We start from the raw sequence: 18,576 nt of genomic DNA on the forward strand, positions 1-18,576 counted from the left end.
ACAACGCCTTCCCCGCCCGCCGCCCGCTATGCTCGTGTGAAATGTGGAATTTGCTATTTATTTGTTTAAAGGGGCGTGGGGGCTGCTACAGTAGTCTTTCACACTCCCTTTCCCTTTTTTCGTGTCTGCATTATTTATTTATTTTTACTTCATTACTATCTCCAGACAGAGGCGCGTCGGAGGGGTTAATTTAGCGCGGAGGGAGGGGGAAGAGAAGAGTGAAGGAGAGGAGGAGGAGGAGGAGGGCGCACACTGAGCCAGTTGTGCCGGTCACTCCCGCAGAGGCGATGGCCTTTTTGTCAAGAGCTCTCTTGTCTTCGCCCAGGACACGCTCTCGCATTCACAGCCGGGACAGTGAGAAGAGGAGAGAGATGCTTTTTCAAAGGCACCATTCTTTCCCGGCTGGGTGGTGACCGTGGGTGCCTTGAGTGGATCATTGTGGAAAAACTTGGAGAAGAAGAACACGCGGATGAGTTGCAGGATTTTCTGATCATCTCGTCATCCCCAACTACCCACGATTACTTCAGCCCCGTAGACGTTTTGGAGGAGACGCTCCAACTTTTTTTACGCATCGCTTTTACGCACCGACTTGCTATCAGAGTACGCGGATTTCATTGTGGATTTGTCTTGGGTCCGGTACCTCCTGTCACAGTGACATGTGATGTCTCGGTGCAGGTGGTTAAAGAAGGACAAACATCTGGATTTCTGTTTATAAAGGATGCCGGTGGATAAACTGACAAACATGGAGGAAAAACTGTGGATATTGGAGGACCTCAATATGATGTACATCCGGCAGATTGCTCTGAGTTTGCAGGTAAAAAGTTGTTTTGCTGAAACTGCATTTTTGATCCCATATATCATTTTGCCTCTGCAGATAATAATGGTCTAATTTGAGAGATATTAGTTGAATAATATATTTATGATTACAGTGCGCTGTAGTGTAAAACTGCAGTATGTCATACTGACAGCTGTTTTGTAAATTTCAATATGCTTCAAAACTAGTAGTAAGGAGCAAAGTCACATCGCATTAATACATTATTAAACATCAATCAATATAAACCCGTTGCTCTCGATGTACATGCAAAAGTTGTTTGCAATCACTTTTTTCTTCTTTCTTTTTGCACATATTGGATTATTTATTGGCCACTTGATTAGGCACAGCTACCTTTTTATGACAAGTTTTACTACCTTTCTAAATCTACACTCGTAAAAACTGTTTGGTCAAAAGTAACCCAAGTAAAAAGGATCTGACCAATATGAGTTGTTTTACACCAAAAGACCCATTTCTTGACTCAAAAGTTGGGTCAAATCGATCCAAGTAGATGATCGGTCCATTGACCCAATTGTTTTTAGAGTGTAAGCATCGCTTTAATGTGTCCAGTAGGTTTATTGGTAAAAGTTGTTTGTAATGATATGGCCACTCTATTAGGTACGGCTGCACATGGTAATCATTTCTGCCTTTACAAACATAATAAAGCTCATTTCTTTGGTAACGTTTATGATTGTAATTTGTAGTGGTATAGAAATGCACTAGAGAGGTGGTTGTAATATTTTGGGTACATTTTTTTCCCAAGAATCTCTCATTAAAACAGCAAACAAGCTGTATAGGCAACAAGCTGTTTCCTTTAGATTGAGCTCAATTTTCTTCAGCCGGCCTTTTTTTAAAAACTATATTTAAGAGTCACAGTAGTAATGACTTTTTTTATTTTTCTTAAATCGACCTCCCAGCTTGCTTATAAGCGGGCTCAATGACAGCCGAAATCTATTTTCAGAGTACAGTGCATCCCTTTGGTGGCCCGTTGAGCCTGCAGCTGTGCCTTGGTGTTGTTGAGTCCGCGCAGGGGTCGTGTAGTCATGCTGACGCTGTCCTGCACGTTATAGTGCGAGCAACGTTGCGCATGCCATCCATCCTCTCGGGGTTCACACGCAGTGCACAGCTGCGCATTTGGGGCCTCACGGGGTCCCTCTGGGAGCGTCTGTCTGTCCACACGTGTTCAACTGTGCGTGTGTATGCGTGTGTGTGTTGCACATTGTGTTCGGACAGAGGAAGGAGTCATGCCAGGCTGCCAGTAACATGAGTACACAAACAAACAAACTTTGTCTCTACTTTTAAACGATGGAAAAAGGGTCTCTTTCTTATCAGTTGGCTGGAAGTTGGCATTGGCTGGGTTTTTGGGGATTCATGATTGTTCAAAGAAAGAGTCTGTGGTGCAGATGTGTTTTTGATCTTTTAGCAGATTTGTGAGTCTGACTGATGATTTTATAAAGCGATATTTTTCCTCATTAAAAAACACATTACAAAATGTTCTTATTTTTGAGGGGAATTTGGAACTCATTAATGACATCCCCATTCATTTCTATGGGGAAGTATGATTTGAAACTGTTTTGCATTAGCATGATCAAGGAATGAAACGCTTATCTCAACGCAGTAGTAATTTTTTATGGGCTTGTTATGCCTTGTGGCAATCCACTGATCATGGGGTCTGTTTGGCCTAAATTGATCAGTCACTAATAAACGTATTAACTCTTGACACAAAGCCCGCATTTGTTTTGCTCTCACATGAAAGTGGCACTTTGTCTCGATGTGAATCTGATGCCAGACGTTTTAATTGTAGCTATTTTAATGCATTTATTAGGAGAGGAATGCATCATATGACTGTGGTAAACAATCATCCCCCGTCTGTACGTCGCCACACAGAGGGCTCAGTATTTGGCTGAAATACATCAATTTCCACATTGTCGACTTTGCCATCTTGCTCACCCACTCGCTTGTTTGCTCTCCCTCCCCCGTGCCCCTCTCAGACTTGGTGGGTTTATGAGACAGGGATACTTTGTGCGAGGCTGAGCTGTACAGTTTGCTGTCCAACTGTAATTTGTGGAGGTTTATTTGCGGCCATAAAATTCTCCTGCTGGATCATCACAAGTTGCCCTTATTACAGCGAAAAGCCGTTTGGAATTCTCCCTCCGGTCGTATATACCTGAAATCCACGCCCACCCCATCCACATGAGTAACTTCATGACTCACAGAGGAGTATGGTATGTTTTTTTTTTAAAACCCATGCTACATGCTGTCCTAACGAGCATGTTGCATGAATTGATGAAGCCTACTCAAATGAGAGGTGAAACGTCCTGTAGAACGATCCAGTTGTGATCGATTCAGTGCCCTGAGGATGAAATGACCTGGATAAATGGTCATTTTCATTTTTGTCTTAACATTTCATTTATTTTATTTCATATAGTTTTATTAAGTATTTAATTCATTAAAAAAGACAGAATTTTTTTTTTTTGTAACTTTATCAAAACACGACTATCTTTTCAAACCGTATCTTGTCCGTATAGACTTTATAAATCAATAAATGAAGATAAACAGTATGTGTAACTACACAAAGTGAAACTTCTGTAGAAATTGCGTGGGAATGCTTAAAGCTGAATGCTAATAGCTGAATGCTAAGATTTGAATGCATGCGGAATGCTTATGAAGTAAATTGAAAGATAAATTATGTGAACATGAAAAATTATTAATTGTAGTTGAATGATAAATGAATAAAAGCAAATCTTGAACGGCTATCTGTCTAAGGTGGGATTCGAACCATCGGTTTACCAGTCAAAAATTTCAAAGTCTGTCCCATTGAAAATGAATAGGGAAAAGTTGATATTTAACATTCAATTGTGCAAAAACTTAAAGTAATGTGGAATCAGACATTATATTCCCAGAAATGTGTGAATTTTTGAAGCAAGATGAAATTATAACAGTGTAAATCGGATGTATTATGTGGACGGCACGGCAAAAAAAAAGAGAATAAAACATACCTGAAATAATAATAAAGGTTCGAAACAACATAAGTGGGAATGCTGTATATAACTATAATAGTGGTCTTTTTTGTTTATCTCATCGAGTTTGTTATTTATTTACATTGAAACCATCACATTTCATAGTTTCAAGCCAACTTTCGTCAGTGTCAGCAGGAATATGCATTTATTGCCAATCAAAAATGTTTACGTTCATGATCGAGGGTCGTCAGCACTTGGTTAATTAAAACCTAAATAACGGGGATCTGCCTTCATCTTGAGAGTCTCTGGTCATCTTTGAAACTAAGTAATTGGGATCGGGGAAGTTGTTGTCTCAAGTGAATGTATGTGTTTTGAAAGTTCTTCAGTTCTGACATTGAATGGAGATATGGTTCTTAAGATATACAATACATGTAGACCTGATCATTTGATTATGCGAAAGTTTCATAAAACGGATACATGGTTTTCATCGGACAGCTACTACGTCCATGCAGAAGTTGTCTGTCTACTGTATAAAGCTGTACAAATTCCAGTAAATGCCGATCCAAACAAGAATTTTTCAGCTGAATGCAACTTTGTTTTTTCTGTGCTTGTCATCCTATTTAAAAAGCTAAGTATGTTTTCAGTGCTGAGGTTCCTGCATTCCTCCAGGCATATAATTGCTTGGTCAGGAGTTACGCGTGCAGGCATTGTTGTTTTCATGCCCCATAGCGAGACACTTTCCGACCCTTCGCGTTTTAACAGGTCCGTAGTAGGAATGACTGCATTCTTGGCTTCTGTGCTCTTTCCTCTTCGTTACTTCTTCCTGAGTCACAAGTGCAAAGGAAGGGGCGCGATGTCCACAGAATGCAGGATTCCCCTCTCTCAAAACGAGACACGGCTGATGGGAAGCAGGAAATGGTCTTGTGTAATTACTGCTTCCCACTGGGAGTGACATCATGATAGCATTGAACTCTTTGCCATGAATAGACTTAAACATAGCATTTCCTGTTGCCACAGTCGGATACACGTGGATACTTTTTTGTCTATCTAACTTCCGCCTGGTTTCTTCCCCTTGCTATTCTCACACTTCCTCACCTTGACTAATTCTCCGCTTATTAAAAGTCAAAAAAGTCCTTAGATGGACACATATACCCTTTGTCTAAATTTGGCGCTTTTGACCTTGGATGTGCATCAGCGCAGCGGCAGCGTTAAATAAGGACATTGGATTTCTAAGGTCATGAATGTGTGCTGATTTGAGCTGATCATTTCATTCTGCAAGTTATCCATTGTTTGGGGAAGTCAAATCCTGTCTGTGTGTGTGTGTGCTGACCTCATGGGGTTGGAGTGACCCCACGGGGCTGCAGCGGAGGAACATGGACTACGGCGCAAAAGCCGCCAGAATCAACAAAAACATTGACTTGTCTTGATAACATCATTTCAGGCATCGGATTGTGCAGTAGTCCCATTTATGCCAGAAACAATGTCAAATCTCGAAATAATATTAAAAGATGAGAAAGTGGATTTCAAATAAACACATTGCATGTATGCAGGGGTTCCAGTGGGGTCAACCAAAGAACACTTTTACCAGAGAGTAACGACACATATCACTCTATTGTTTTTAAGTCTAGTGAGATTCAGTCAGGCAAAATGTCTTCCTTAATCAAACTATAGCAATGATTCTTTAGAACATTACTTCAGCTCTCGTGTTTATTGTCATTAGATTTTGCTTGTAATGTTTTGTTTCACGGTGGGCAATAAACCAACTCAAGTTTCATATTACATGAATTATTCTTTGTTCCATTAAGTGAAAAGTGCCAACATCTGTCGTGGCCTCAGGTTATACCCCTTTTTTTTTTTTTTATTCGCCAGGCTCATATCCAATTTAAGCATGATCTATTTTTAATCACTGGGTGTTTGTGTCATAAATTAATCTCAACGTCACCTTCAAATTGTGGTGATTGTGTTTCCACAAATTAAAACTGGACACTTTGTTTTAATAAAAATCAACAAACAAACAAAAACAACACTACAGCTTTGTTTAGGTTTTGGGTTTGACATGATCGTGTTTCTGTGGCATCGGGTCAGTTCTTATGAGGGAAGGGAATTCAATTCAGTGTAGTATATTGTAATATACTTAGTAATTGGTCATATGTCCAAAACCAAAATGCTTACATCCATATTTTCTGACAATGGCAGTTCTCAAAGATGTTCTTTGAGATGAACAGACACTTTACAGACCCGGGGCGGCAATATACAAACATTTACGAAGTCCGTTTTCCATGATATGTCCCCTTTGAGATGGTCTTTTTTTCCCCAGTCCTACGAAGGTGCCAGGTAAGGTTTTGTAGACTTACATTTTTTTTGAAAAAGTTCAAGACCACGACTCGCCATGTTAATTTGAAAAAGCACACCGTTGAATATGACCGTTTCGTCAATGTCGATTTGCTGTCAAAACCTTTGAACTTTTTCTTCAGTCACAAATAGTGACGATTCTATAGTTTGGTCTCGCATGCTTTGAGTTTGAACCCTTGGCTCCTGGCGAATGACAACATTCCACTTAAATCCATTAGTAGAAAGAGACTGGCCCAAAGACTGTAACATTTTACAGCCACGGTAGCTGAACCTCTGACCTGATTTTGGGATGAGCAGGATTATGTGGGAGTTTCTTGCTGGTGTCATGTTTGACCTCTCACACGCTCCCAGTATGTTAAATGTAGCAGTAGCCATGCCTCGGATAATTTAAGAGCTTGAGGATGTTGGCTTTAGCCCAGCTGAGCGTACAGTTTGTAACCCGTCGCACCAAGGTTGTCTCTGTGTGCGGGTTTTCACCTTTTATAAATATTGTTTTTTTTTTCTCTCCGTTGCATCGGGAGTTGATCTAAGCTTCTGTGTCCACTTTGTGCTTTGTAAATGCGAGGTCCTGGGAGGCCAGAGGTCAAGTTGACAGCATTTAATCCCTGTCTAAAGTCAGACAGTAAACCAGTATGCACTCGAGCAAGACTGATGAATCTCTACCTTGTTGATGAATTTCCAGTGGCAGCAAAGGTTAATCCGATTTGTTCTGGAACCAGAAAACAAAGCACGAAGGCTTCGCCGGTTCACCTGGTGCAGATTTCATTATTGTGGTGAAAAGATGAGTCTTTGGGGTTGTGTCTGCTCACTAATCCGTTGCTCAGGAGTGCCTCGGGATTTTCAAATTGGCCACAAATTAAGCTTCGTCCTCAGTATAATAAAATTCCACTTCCTATTATTAGAGCCAAAGTCATCTGATACCTTTTCTGCTCAGTGCAGCTTACCTGACTTTTACAGTTGAATATGATCAAAAAAATGTCAAATACAAGCTACACAAGTTAGAACATTCACCAAATGATGGCAAGTCGGAATGCGCAAAACAAATAGATAAATGAATGAAGGCGATGCTTTGTGGCTACGAACAAGAACCATGTCGAGGTCTTTTCCAATCTCCCCGTGAGGCTGTTCAAATAAAAGTATAGTAAGTACAGTATGTGTGTGTTTGTACAGTATGTTAGCTCAGCTCAAGTCTGTTTAGCTACGATGGATGTTTTGGCTAAAGCTAACAGCGCTTGCTCTGTGGTGATACACGTTACAGTCATGTCTGAGCCAATACGCATTCCTCTACAGTGGAGCTCTTCATCAAACACACCTACCTCCACTGAGCCCGTGCTTGTGTGTGTGTGTGTGTGTGTGTGTATGAGTAAATATTTGAGTAATAAATCAGTACTCTTGGCTTCTCACTCAAGCGGATCACTTTGGTTTGGTCAAGGGACATCCGTTTTTAACACCTTGGGCTTCTCTGTGCTTGCATACCTGCAGGTTCTCTTCGGAGTACATCTCTCCCATTGTTTTTCGACAGAGCAGCAGGCAAGATATACAGTAGCTCCGTGTACAGTGGATATAAAAAAAAGTATACGCGCCTTCACATTGCTCTGCAATCAGTAATATAAAAGTCGCAGCACATGTTTTCAGCACAGGTCACATGTTGGTCTCGTTTTTAAATCATAAAAGCCTGGCATCTTTTATTTTTAGTAGTGATGTCACGATCGAATATTTTTTGAATCGATTAATCAGGTTAATTTAAATATAGCATTAAAGTGTGTTACAAAAGCACCCCCCCCCCCCGATTACTGTTAATTAACCAGTGATTGGTGTTTATTTGGTACGTCATAGTGATAAAAAAAAAATGGGGGGGGGGGGGGGGTAGGGGGCTGATGTTGTACTATGCTACCAATTCGGTCATTGTTTTCCAAAGTAAAAACAAAAGTTTGTAAATGTCTTATTTTGATTAAACACAGAAGATATTCGGGTTTCTTTCATGAATGACAGAAATAAGTGAACAATTACTGTTGATCTGCTGAAATCAGAAGATTTGGACCATTTGACATTAAACTGGACGTGGGAATGCTGAAAATCTGAATGCTAAAATTTTTGAAAGCATATGCTTAAATCATTCAGTGAAATCATAATCCTATTTTGTGGGACTCAAACCTGCAACCTCCTGGTTACTGCGCCACTGAGCAGTATCCGACACCTGGCAATGATGATCAGTTGTATATGTATGGAAGTGGGTGTGGAAAGTGGGACTTAGAAAAAGTTCAAAAGTTCAGTCCCTTAAGTTTATATTTAACGTTAAATGGTGTAAATCGGAAGTATTATGTGGAAGTTGTTTCACGGCAAAAAAGTGTGGAGAATAAAAATCACAATAACATATGTGGGAATGGTTCCAAACAATTACTCAATTATTAAAATAGTTGTTGATTAATTTAATAATCGATTACTTGTCGATTAATCGATTAATTTTGACAACTCTAATTATTAGCTACGACTACCACGGCCATGTTTGTTTGCCAAGCGCGTTGCTTGTATCTTGCCATACAGTCGGCGTTATGGACGTACTATGTTCCGTTTCCTCCTCAGCTCCATGCCAGAAGCGGGCTGAGGTGAAAGGAGACTTTGTATCACATTGTGCACACACCCATTGCATTCTTGGAACGCCCCAAAAAAAATTGGAGCTTCCGAACTCTGGTCCACTGACTCCAAACATTGTGGCTCACCACAGCACCCCGTGGACCCCAACACTTGCACGACCCCCCCCCCCCCCACCCCACCCCCGCCCCCCAAATGTAACACTTCAGTTCACACCCCAGCTCCACCCCGGCAGCGGTGTGAATAGGCGCTCTGTTGTGTGAACGGCAACCGTCTGGATGCGAGGCTGGAGCCAGTTTCCTTTGAAAAACAGCAGCGAAGAGAGAAAATACCCCGGCGGGCCGACAGGTGCTGTTATTGGAACACAAACGTGACACTTGCACCTCGCAAGCTACGCGCTCGTCTCTTTTCTCAATGCTGAAAGCTGCCTCTCGAGATTCACATTTGGCTTTTTCTTCCTTCCTTTTTTTTTTTTCTTTCCCTTTTGTAAATCTCAGCCTGCAGCGTCACCTTCTGTTAATCCTCCCTCTCTGCTCTCCACCATGCCAAGACGCTTTCGATTCAGCACTATTTGGTTTAGTAACCGCAAATGACACCATCGGGATCGAGATAATCCAAATCATCTTGAATAAGATTTACAGCGACACGCGGTTTTAAATCACTGTTTTCAAGCGGGGGGGACGCATTTAAAACGATCTGAGCGGCTGCGATTGTCTTCAAATGAACATACGGTAGCCGAATGTGTTTTTCTGATCGTGTAAATGTTGATTGTTGTTGAGGTTTCCATATGGATGCGTTTGTGCTCGCATGTGGTATGTTTTAGCTTATGGGCGAACATCTGCACGCGGTGCGCGCGAGGCTGCGTGCCAGATTCGCTGTTGTTTTATCGATTTTTCTTTGCCTTTGACGCAATCGACGTGGGAGTTGTGAATGCGTTCTATTTCCGCTTATAAGCAACGTGACTTCCACACGGGGATCACTTGGGGTGCAAAACAAAGGCGATGTTAGTTTACAGTAATTGTTATTAAATCAACACGTTCCCATTGTGCACATTCCGCGGGAGTAGCCAGCGTCATTGGCACTCAATTAGACCGTTAGAATTATATTTACTGGGCCAATGCGAGCAAGCTGCGTGCCACCGGCGTGCCAAAGGCTGAGGAACTGCATGCATGGGTGTGTGTGTGCGTGTGCGTGTGTGTGTGTGCGTGTGCGTGTGTGTGTGTGCGTGTGTGTGTGTTTGGCAGGTGAAGCCTTATCAGAATTTGGACTGTTGCTTTATGACCATATGTGGCACTATTCTGTTCTGATTGAGGATAGGAAAGGAGCCGGTCCCACCTGAGTCTTTTATTGTAATAATTCAGTAGGATTTACTATTTAAAGCAATCCAATGCAATTAGAGGGAAATTTGGCACATTTAGCCCACCACCCACCAAAACAACAACAGTAAAACAATTGAATTCAATTCACAAGTCACTTAACTGTAACTACTTTGAATTTAAAGCAAATGACATTACATTACGGTCTTGTGCGTGACGTGATGTTCCTCTTGATATGCCTGGATTTCAAATCTTTAGAAACAATTGAAGTAGAAATAATCGGAGCTGCAGTGTTCTTGTACGCATGTAATTATGTATTCAACTATATGAGCGAGCAAAATGTTTAATATTTTGTCATTCTCATTAGTCTAAATACAAGTTAACCACTGAACTAATGCTAATGTGCTCTTTTTTTTCTTTTTCTTTTTTCACTAAAGTTTCAGTAAAGCTCCTGTAGCCCAAGGAGAAAGGTCAGCACGAGGGTGCAGAGATGTTCCAGTTATGAGTCTCGTCGCGAGTGCACGAAAAAAAAAGTGACACCTTGTCAATCAAACTTTCTGTCACTGATTGTTTGTTTTTCCTCAGGCGCAGTGCTTTCTTTCAAATGAAATTAAAGGCGCGAGATGCTTCCATTATTATTATTGTATTTATTAATTTTATTATTATTTTATTTATTTATTTTTATTATTATTATTATTATTATTTTTACACAAGTATGACAAAATGTTTTTTTTTTTTTGTTTGTTTATTCGTTTATTTATCATTTTGACCACTAAAGTTATGTTTTTGTTTTTTTGTTGCCTGGAACATCTCGGCCAGTTTCCAAAATGTAAGGCTGCGTTCCGACTACAGATCGGATTCCTCCACAAATCCGATTTTCAGGGCAGACTGTTTTTTTAGAAAGTGTCTCAATCCGATCCGGCCCCGTTCAGACTGAGCCACATTATTGACCCATCTGACAGGTTGCTGTAGCAACAACGTCGAACGGAGGCGGCGTCCAGCACGTGTAGTGTTTCTGCTCCGTACTTCCCGTTCCTCGCAAGTGCGTTAAGCCGTTTTCTTTTCTTTTTCTTTCTTTCTTTCCTTTTTCCTTTCTTTCTTTCCTTCTTTCTTTCCTTATTTTTTCTTTCTTTACTTTTTTCTTTCCTTCTTTCTTTCTTTCTTTCTTTCTTTCCTTCTTTCTTTCTTTTTCTTTTTCTTTTTCTTTTTTTCTTTCTTTCCTTCTTTATTTCTTTTCTTTTTTCTTTCTTTCCTTCTTTCCTTCCTTCTTTCCTTCTTTCCTTCTTTCTTTCCTTCTGTCCTTCTTTCTTTCCTTCTTTTCTTTTTTCCTTCTTTTCTTTCTTTTTTCTTTCTTTCTTTCCTTTTCTCCTTCTTTTCTTTTTTCTTTCCTTCTTTCTTTCCTCTTTCTTTCCTTTTGTCCTTCTTTCTTTCTTTTCTTTTTTCATTCCTTCTTTCTTTCCTTCTGTCCTTCTTTCTTTCTTTCTTTTCTTTTTTCTTTCTTTCTTTCTTTCCTTCTTTCTTTCTTTCTTTCTTTCTTTATTTATTTTAATGACCATATATCTATGGCTATGACCGGGCACTATTTCGCTATTTCCGGATGTGAAGATCTGATGGGTTAACAAACTTTTACTTAAAATGTCTTTGTTTTTATTTTTGTATTTAATTGAAAAAAAAAAAATCATAATAAAAAAAAAAAAAACTCAAACCCCAAATTTAGTATTGTTTGTGTTTGTGCTCACATTGCCGACAAAATCAAAGTGCACTAAATAGTCCGGCTCAAACGCATCAGTGCTTAACTTTTTTTTTTTTTTTCTTACTACAGGAAATTCTCATGAAAACTCTTTAAGTGATGTAGCGATACTGTTAGATTATGTGCAGGCAGTAATGACAGTCATTTTAATTTGGCTGTTTTGAATGTTGAAAGCATTTAAATAATCCCAAAGTTCCGTATCTACAACTCACTTATCATTGCAGCTAGCGTGAAGAAAGGCTCGGGTTGTTCTGGAGCAAAAATAAATAAATCAAATGCCTCAGTGCCACAGGCAAGCTTTTTATGGGGAAATTCCAGGTTTAAGAGGCGGGTCCTCGGTAGTTAAAGCTTAATGACGTGGGAGATGTGTTGAAAGGGGCCCGCTGTTGTGGTTCGAGGTGCTGAGAGGCATTGCTGAGCTGTTCGGCAACAGCCCACCTCCCCGCCTCGGCGGGATGAGGTCAGTGGAAGCAAAGTGCCCAGCCGGGTGATGTCATGTTCCGGGTTAACATTTTCACACAGTGACCTCGTTATGCCTCCTGTCATCCCCTCGCACCCTCAACTTGTACACACGTCGTCCTTTAAGCTCAGAGCCAACAGGTGACCATATGCTGGTCAACTGTATGCGTTATAATCCTGTCTTTACTGGGTGTGATGTAAATGTTAATCCACGTGTCTCGCTTCGACTCTGTCTGTTTATTGGTTACAAGGAGAAGCTCGGTTCAATTTGATTGGTTAAGACAGAGAGCCCCTATTTGCCCTTTGTGTGTCACGACTCACGAGACATAACATGGCTGCTGACTTTTATGTAGCAGCCAGAGTGTATGTTCAACATTAAAACACTTTGCACCTCATTTTGTGACATTGACACTCTGTGAGCACTTTCAGATCTGATCACTGTTTTGTTTTTTTGTTATATGACGAAACGTTATGCATATATATGTTTAGTTTTACTTTTGAAGTTGAGTTTTTCAATCCATAATTTCACTAAGAAAACATACTGTTCATGGATGGTGATGATGAATAAATGATCCTGTATCAGTGTGTTGCAATACCTTTGCATGGCCAGAGGGGGGGCAGCTACACCAGTTTTAAAATAGATGTACAGTATATTACTGAATACAGTATACATTTTTGTAGGTATTTATCAACACGTGTAATACTTTCAATTATTTAATTTATTTATTTGATACATTTATATATCTATTTTATGTCGCAATCTACAAATAGTTGTACTTTTTGACTCCTTATCCACTTATTTTTTTATCCAATTTTACCTCACAAGTGTGCATATCATTTGTAGTTTAACTGATGTCTTATGTGCTGTTTCTTAATTTCATTTTACAGCTTGTTTTCTTTGTTTTGGTGTTTTTATGGTGTACTTGAGTGCCCTAAAAAGCGCCTATAAAAATAATGGTTGTTACAACTGTCGTATTTTATGGCATTAACATGTGTTATATTGTATAAATGGTAAACTACTGCTGCAATGTTGTGCTAATCACATTATTTAAGAGTACTGTTCCACAATCAAATCAAATCCAATCATTTCAGCTGATCCGTGAGTTCTGGTGCTACTTTTGGATCAGTCCCTGCCAGACAGCGGCCCCAGTGACTTACTGAAAACAAAACCATCACACTTTAGCCGTCTGCAGAAATGTGCGTTTTGCACCGCTTATTTACTGTGCAGTCCCTCCTGTGGGCGGTGATCAGCATTAAGATTTTATCACCACAGAAATAGGACAGGAAAAAAAGACGGTGAGAGGTTTAGATGTGTTTAAGGAAATGTCCATCAGGGTGTGCAGTGCAGTGGTCGCAGTTCTCTGTTGTCAGTGATTCAGTAGGAAATGCGGTGGACTCAGCGAGGAGGGGGTGGGGGGGGGGTGTTGAGGAGTAGACACAGTAAAGGAATCTCCTCACTTCCTGGGAAAATGTGCTCGTAATGACCGCGTGAATGAGGATAATGTCCATTCATTATGTCTCCTCATCGCGATGCTTGTAACAAATGATATATCGCCACGGTGAACTGTGAATGTAAATTGTTCTCAGGACGCTCGCTCGGCGCAGCTACCTGCTGATGGAACCTTAATCTGATTAACGGGCAGTATATTTACAGCTCTAAGTCCTGCGTTATCAAGCCCTCATCTTGTTTGGGTTCCACATGTCTTCTCGCTTATAGGCGCATTATGAATTTCTTCATGCGTTTTGTCCGGGTTCAAGCGGTGACAGAAGCTCCCTGCTCTCTCAGGAGCTGAGTGTGCTTTCACTGGAATTGAGTAGGAGTAGGAATCGTTTGAGCAGGGGGAGAGACGAAACTTGATGTTATTTTTTTTTTACTGCAACTTTACATTGATATATAAATTAGTGTGCCAAGGGGCCCAAGTCCACATAGAAGGATTTACAAGGACCACTGGGACCAAAAACACCATCTCATGGCCATTCAAGCTTTAATTTCTTCAAGACAATAAAAGCAGTTGTTTTTCTTCTCAATTGGCACATTAAACAAACTACTGCTGCTGTCACAGTTGAATATTTTTAGAATCGTTTAATCTATCAATTATTTAATCGATTAATCGACTAATCTGATTCATTTTAATTTTGCATTAACGTGTATTACAAAAACATTTTCTCCCTGATTACTGTTTATAAACAAGTGATTGGTGTTTATTTGGTACTTTGTATTCGTATAGTGATGGGGGGAAAAAAGGGGATTGATGATGTGCTATGTTACTGGTTTGGTCATTGATTTCCAAAGTAAACATTTTTTTTTTTACAAATGTCTTGTTTTTATTAAACAAAGAATATAATCGGTGTTCTTTCACAAAGGACTTCAGAAATCAGTAAACAATTACTGTTATGCTGAAATCACAGGATTTGGACCATTTTAATCCAAACGATTTGCTTGATTATTAAAATAGTTGTCGATTAATTTGATAATAAATTACCTGTCGATTAATTGATCAATTTTGACCGTCAGCAGTTGTAAATTACAATGGAAGGAAATCCTCTGCTTTCTCAAGATGGCACATAGAGGCAGCAAATACAAAGAAAACAGCAGTGGCCCTAAAATTGAACCATGTGGAACCCTAAGACAGTACAGCACAGCCGTTCTTGGAACGACCAACGCTTATATATCATCAGCTCAGTGGATTAGTGGTAGAGTGTCCGCCGTGAGACTGGGAGGTCGTGGGTTCAATCCCTACCTGGGTCATACCAAAGACTATAAAAATTTGACCTATTTGCCTCCCTGCTTGACACTCAGCATTACAAATTGGAATTTGGGTCTTAAATCACCAAATAATCCCCGAGCACAAGCCACTGCTGCTGGTCATCGCTTCGTCAGTGGATGGGTCAAATGTGGAGAACAAATTTCACCCCGCTTAGATGGGCGTGGCAATCAGTGATTTTTCTGTCTTCCAGGCACAAATAGACAAACAACCATTCACAGTCACATTTACACCTATAGATTTTTTTTTTTTTAAACTGACATATACGCAAACACCACACAGGATAAAGGACTGCTGCTAGAGAGTCCCCCATCCCATTAAAAACAATATATACGTCTAACTCTTGATGACTTAATTCACTCCCAGCCATTTTCACTGAAGCAACCCCCTTCGCTCCTGGCTGTTTTACTGGATTTTGACTGATTTGGCAAGGCCCACAGAATATTGTGCTCTATTGCTATAAAACATGGAACCTACCAAAAGAACGATTAGAGTCTCTTCTTTAATCAGGAAAAAAAAAGTACATTTGTATAGTATAGTAGATTATAGTATAGTATTTTAGGGGGAAAAGTATATTTGTGTCAGTTTCAGCAATTAGCATTAGAATATAGCTAAGTTTTATCATTATTCACAAAGCTGTTGAAAACACTGGGGGAAAGAGCTTGTTGCAACATGGCCCTGGTTGATCTCTTATACTCTGCTGCCACCTGCTGGCCGTTTTTTTTGGTAACAACTACCATTGCTTCAACCATTCTCTTCAGTTCAGAGGCTACATCAAAGCCTACTGTATGCTCTAGACGTATAAATATGTTTTGGGGACCATGGCAATATTTAAAATAGAACATTTTGTATACATTTTTGTGAACAAAATCTATTTTTTCCTTTTTTACAAATGTTGAACTATAAAATGTAACCGAAGGCTGTGCTGCATTGATCCGATTACTATCTTCTATGAAACTATAGCAATGTAATACTAAACTCTTTGCACGACTCTCTGCTCAACTCCGGTGTGAACATGTTCCGCAGACGTGTTATTAAACCGCGAGATGCACTCTGTTGTCGTGTTGCTACGGGCCAAGGCTGCCCACAGACGGACTCTCTCCTCCTCCATCCTCATCCTCCTACATGTCATCTGCTTGCATCTCACATTTCACTGCTCACACACAAACAACTCACAACGACACCGTTTGCTCTAACAGAAAACACCGTTTGGTTTGTGGCTTTTATAGTATACCCCCTTGTGGCATACTAGCGCAACTACTGTCTCGTCTTGTTTGGAAGTGATGGCTCGGACGCGCCATTAGTTGTTATCCAGGGCGGATTTCCTGGAGGCCAGCTCCAAGTCAGCTGATTCCTCCCTTAAATCCTGTTTATTCCCACACTCAAACCTTTCCCATGTATTTTTTTTCTCTTTTCCACCTCACCACAAATGGTGCATCAGCAGTTGACAGGGCCAAGCGCTTCGCTGCACAACAACTTGGCGTCATGCTCACATGGGCCCGGCCGGGAGCGCACGCAGGCATGCTTAAAGATGGATGACAGTTTGTATTTTTATCCCGAAGGATGAGTAGCTGCTCTGTCTGTAATTAGAAATTAGACACGTGGTGATGTTATTTGTGCAGCTTGTCTACTTGTTGGAATATTGCGCTACCATTTAATAGAATGTGATTTTATCAGGTGTGTCAGAAAAGTTCCAGGACTGCGGTCAGAAAAGATCAAACTGTTGAGTTTTTCATTTCAAGAGTTGTTGGGTACGCAAGTTTTAAAGCATACAGAAAGCTTTGATGTATCCTCTGACCTGAAGAGGACACTTAAAGCAATGCTTGTTATTACAAAATCGACCAGCAGGTGGCAGCAGAATATAAGAGATCAACTAGGGCCATGTTGAAAAAGAGCTATTTTTCCCAGTTTAAAAAAAAACTGACTTGTGAATAATGATGAAAATTAAGATAAAAAAAAATGTCATTAAAAAAAATTAAGCTATATTCTAACGCTAATGGCTGCAAAACGGAAACCAATAGAAATATACTTTTCCTGATGAAAGAAGAGAATCTAATCTTTCTTTTGGTAGGTTCTGTGTTTTTATAGCAATAGAACACAATATTCTGTAGGCCTTGCAAAATCCAGTAAAACAGCTAGGAGCGAAGGGGGTTGCTTCAGTGAAAATGGCTGGGAGTGAATGAGTTAAAAAAAAAAAGTTTTTATCAAAACCTCGTATTTTTCATATTAAAACAGGGTAACAGCAACAGTAGCATAATAAAGGTACATAATAACTCATAAAATACATTATTTAATAAGAATTAGTTCATTTGAGTATTTAAGTGTGGTTCTATAGCCACAGTTTAAGGGTTATTTAGTTATATATTTAGTTGATGCCAGTAAAGAGTAAAATAATAATAATCATCATAAAAAGAAGAAAAGCCTGTTTGAGTAAAAACAATATAGAGCATGGATGGAAGTGGTGATTAAGCATACGTCATACTGACAAAAAAGTTGACTCACTGCTTAAAATAAAATGGCTAAATAAAACAGAAAGCATCATGCCCCCCCACCCCCCCACCCCCATCGTGCTTTTAGAACATGCTTTTTCATTATAGAGTGATGTATATAACCCCTGATGTTGTAAGCGGAGTCACTGAATTTATGAATGGAAAATTGGTGGGTGGGGGGGGGGTCTGACAAGCAGTGCCATGACACCCTTTCAATTGCTGCCAACACCTGGCGTGCCCTTTAAGCAACCCTGACTGTCCCTGAATGCCTGTTTGTAGGGGGGGGGGGGGGGGGGGGGGCATGTCTAAAACGACAAGTCACTCCTCACGACAAGTCACTCCTCGACGTGCTCACACGCTCACCCCCGCCCTCCCAGGAAAAGCCTCTTTGGTTGGTCCACCGGTCGGTCACTCTTTATCCTCCCCTTGCATTGCTACTGCTGCAGCTTGCGTGTGCGCGTGTGCGCGTGTGAGTGAGAGAGTGGGGGGAGTCAGGACGGGAGCCGAGGAGCAGTTGGGACTCAAGCAAAGACGATGTCGGCGCCGGGGACGAGCCGTGCGGAACCTCGCACAACGGAGCGCCTTTTTACGCAAATGAGCGAGTGCGCGGAATGCGGGGATCCTTAACAACTTCCGAGTTCACCGACGGATTTGTAAGCATTTGATTTCGATTAGCGCTTCAGATTCCTTTCCTGCCGTGCGTGACACAAAAGCGGACATCTGAGTTATTTACACGTTGCGTTTACGGGACGTTTGCTGCGTAAAGCGCCCAACATCATGAACTACACCAACAACCAAGCGGTAAGATTCCACCTTTTTCGTGTCTTATTGCTTGACAAAGAGTTGCACTGAGCCGCTGCTGGCTGCGTGGAAAATATCCGTCACTTGTCATCGACGACGTCACGCGTGGCGTGGACCACGTGGACGGGGCTGGCACGTATGGGGTCAACCTCCTCCATTGGCTGTGGTGCTGATTGGGCTTCCAGTGATTAGGCCAACTTTGACACTTGCTCGAGTGTGCACGCGCTTAACAGCAGCTACTGCACATGTGTCGACTTAACAGTGCCTAGTTATGTCAGGGA

At 40.8% G+C, this 18,576-nt stretch overlaps 1 protein-coding gene across 3 annotated transcripts in view; it reads left to right on the forward strand.

Moving 5' to 3' along the window:
- rtkna (rhotekin a) overlaps nucleotides 1-18,576 on the forward strand; it is a 68,042-nt gene that overhangs the window by 19,518 nt on the left and 29,948 nt on the right. Inside the window, exon 1 of one of the 3 annotated variants that reach the window (XM_086077006.1) lies at nucleotides 272-814. The exons of 1 other annotated variant lie outside the window; for it this stretch is intronic. In XM_086077006.1, the coding sequence (XP_085933132.1) occupies nucleotides 719-814 (96 nt within the window). In that variant the 5' untranslated portion in view covers nucleotides 272-718. Of the gene's footprint in view, nucleotides 1-271; nucleotides 815-17,911; nucleotides 18,296-18,576 lie in introns of those variants that run through there. One more of the 3 variants, XM_086077007.1, reaches the window with a different exon arrangement.

The sequence above is a fragment of the Leptonotus elevatus genome, chromosome 5, assembly GCF_054856555.1.
Source record: "Leptonotus elevatus isolate MCC_2025b chromosome 5, RoL_Lele_1.0, whole genome shotgun sequence".
NCBI classification, from domain to species: Eukaryota; Metazoa; Chordata; class Actinopteri; order Syngnathiformes; family Syngnathidae; genus Leptonotus; species Leptonotus elevatus.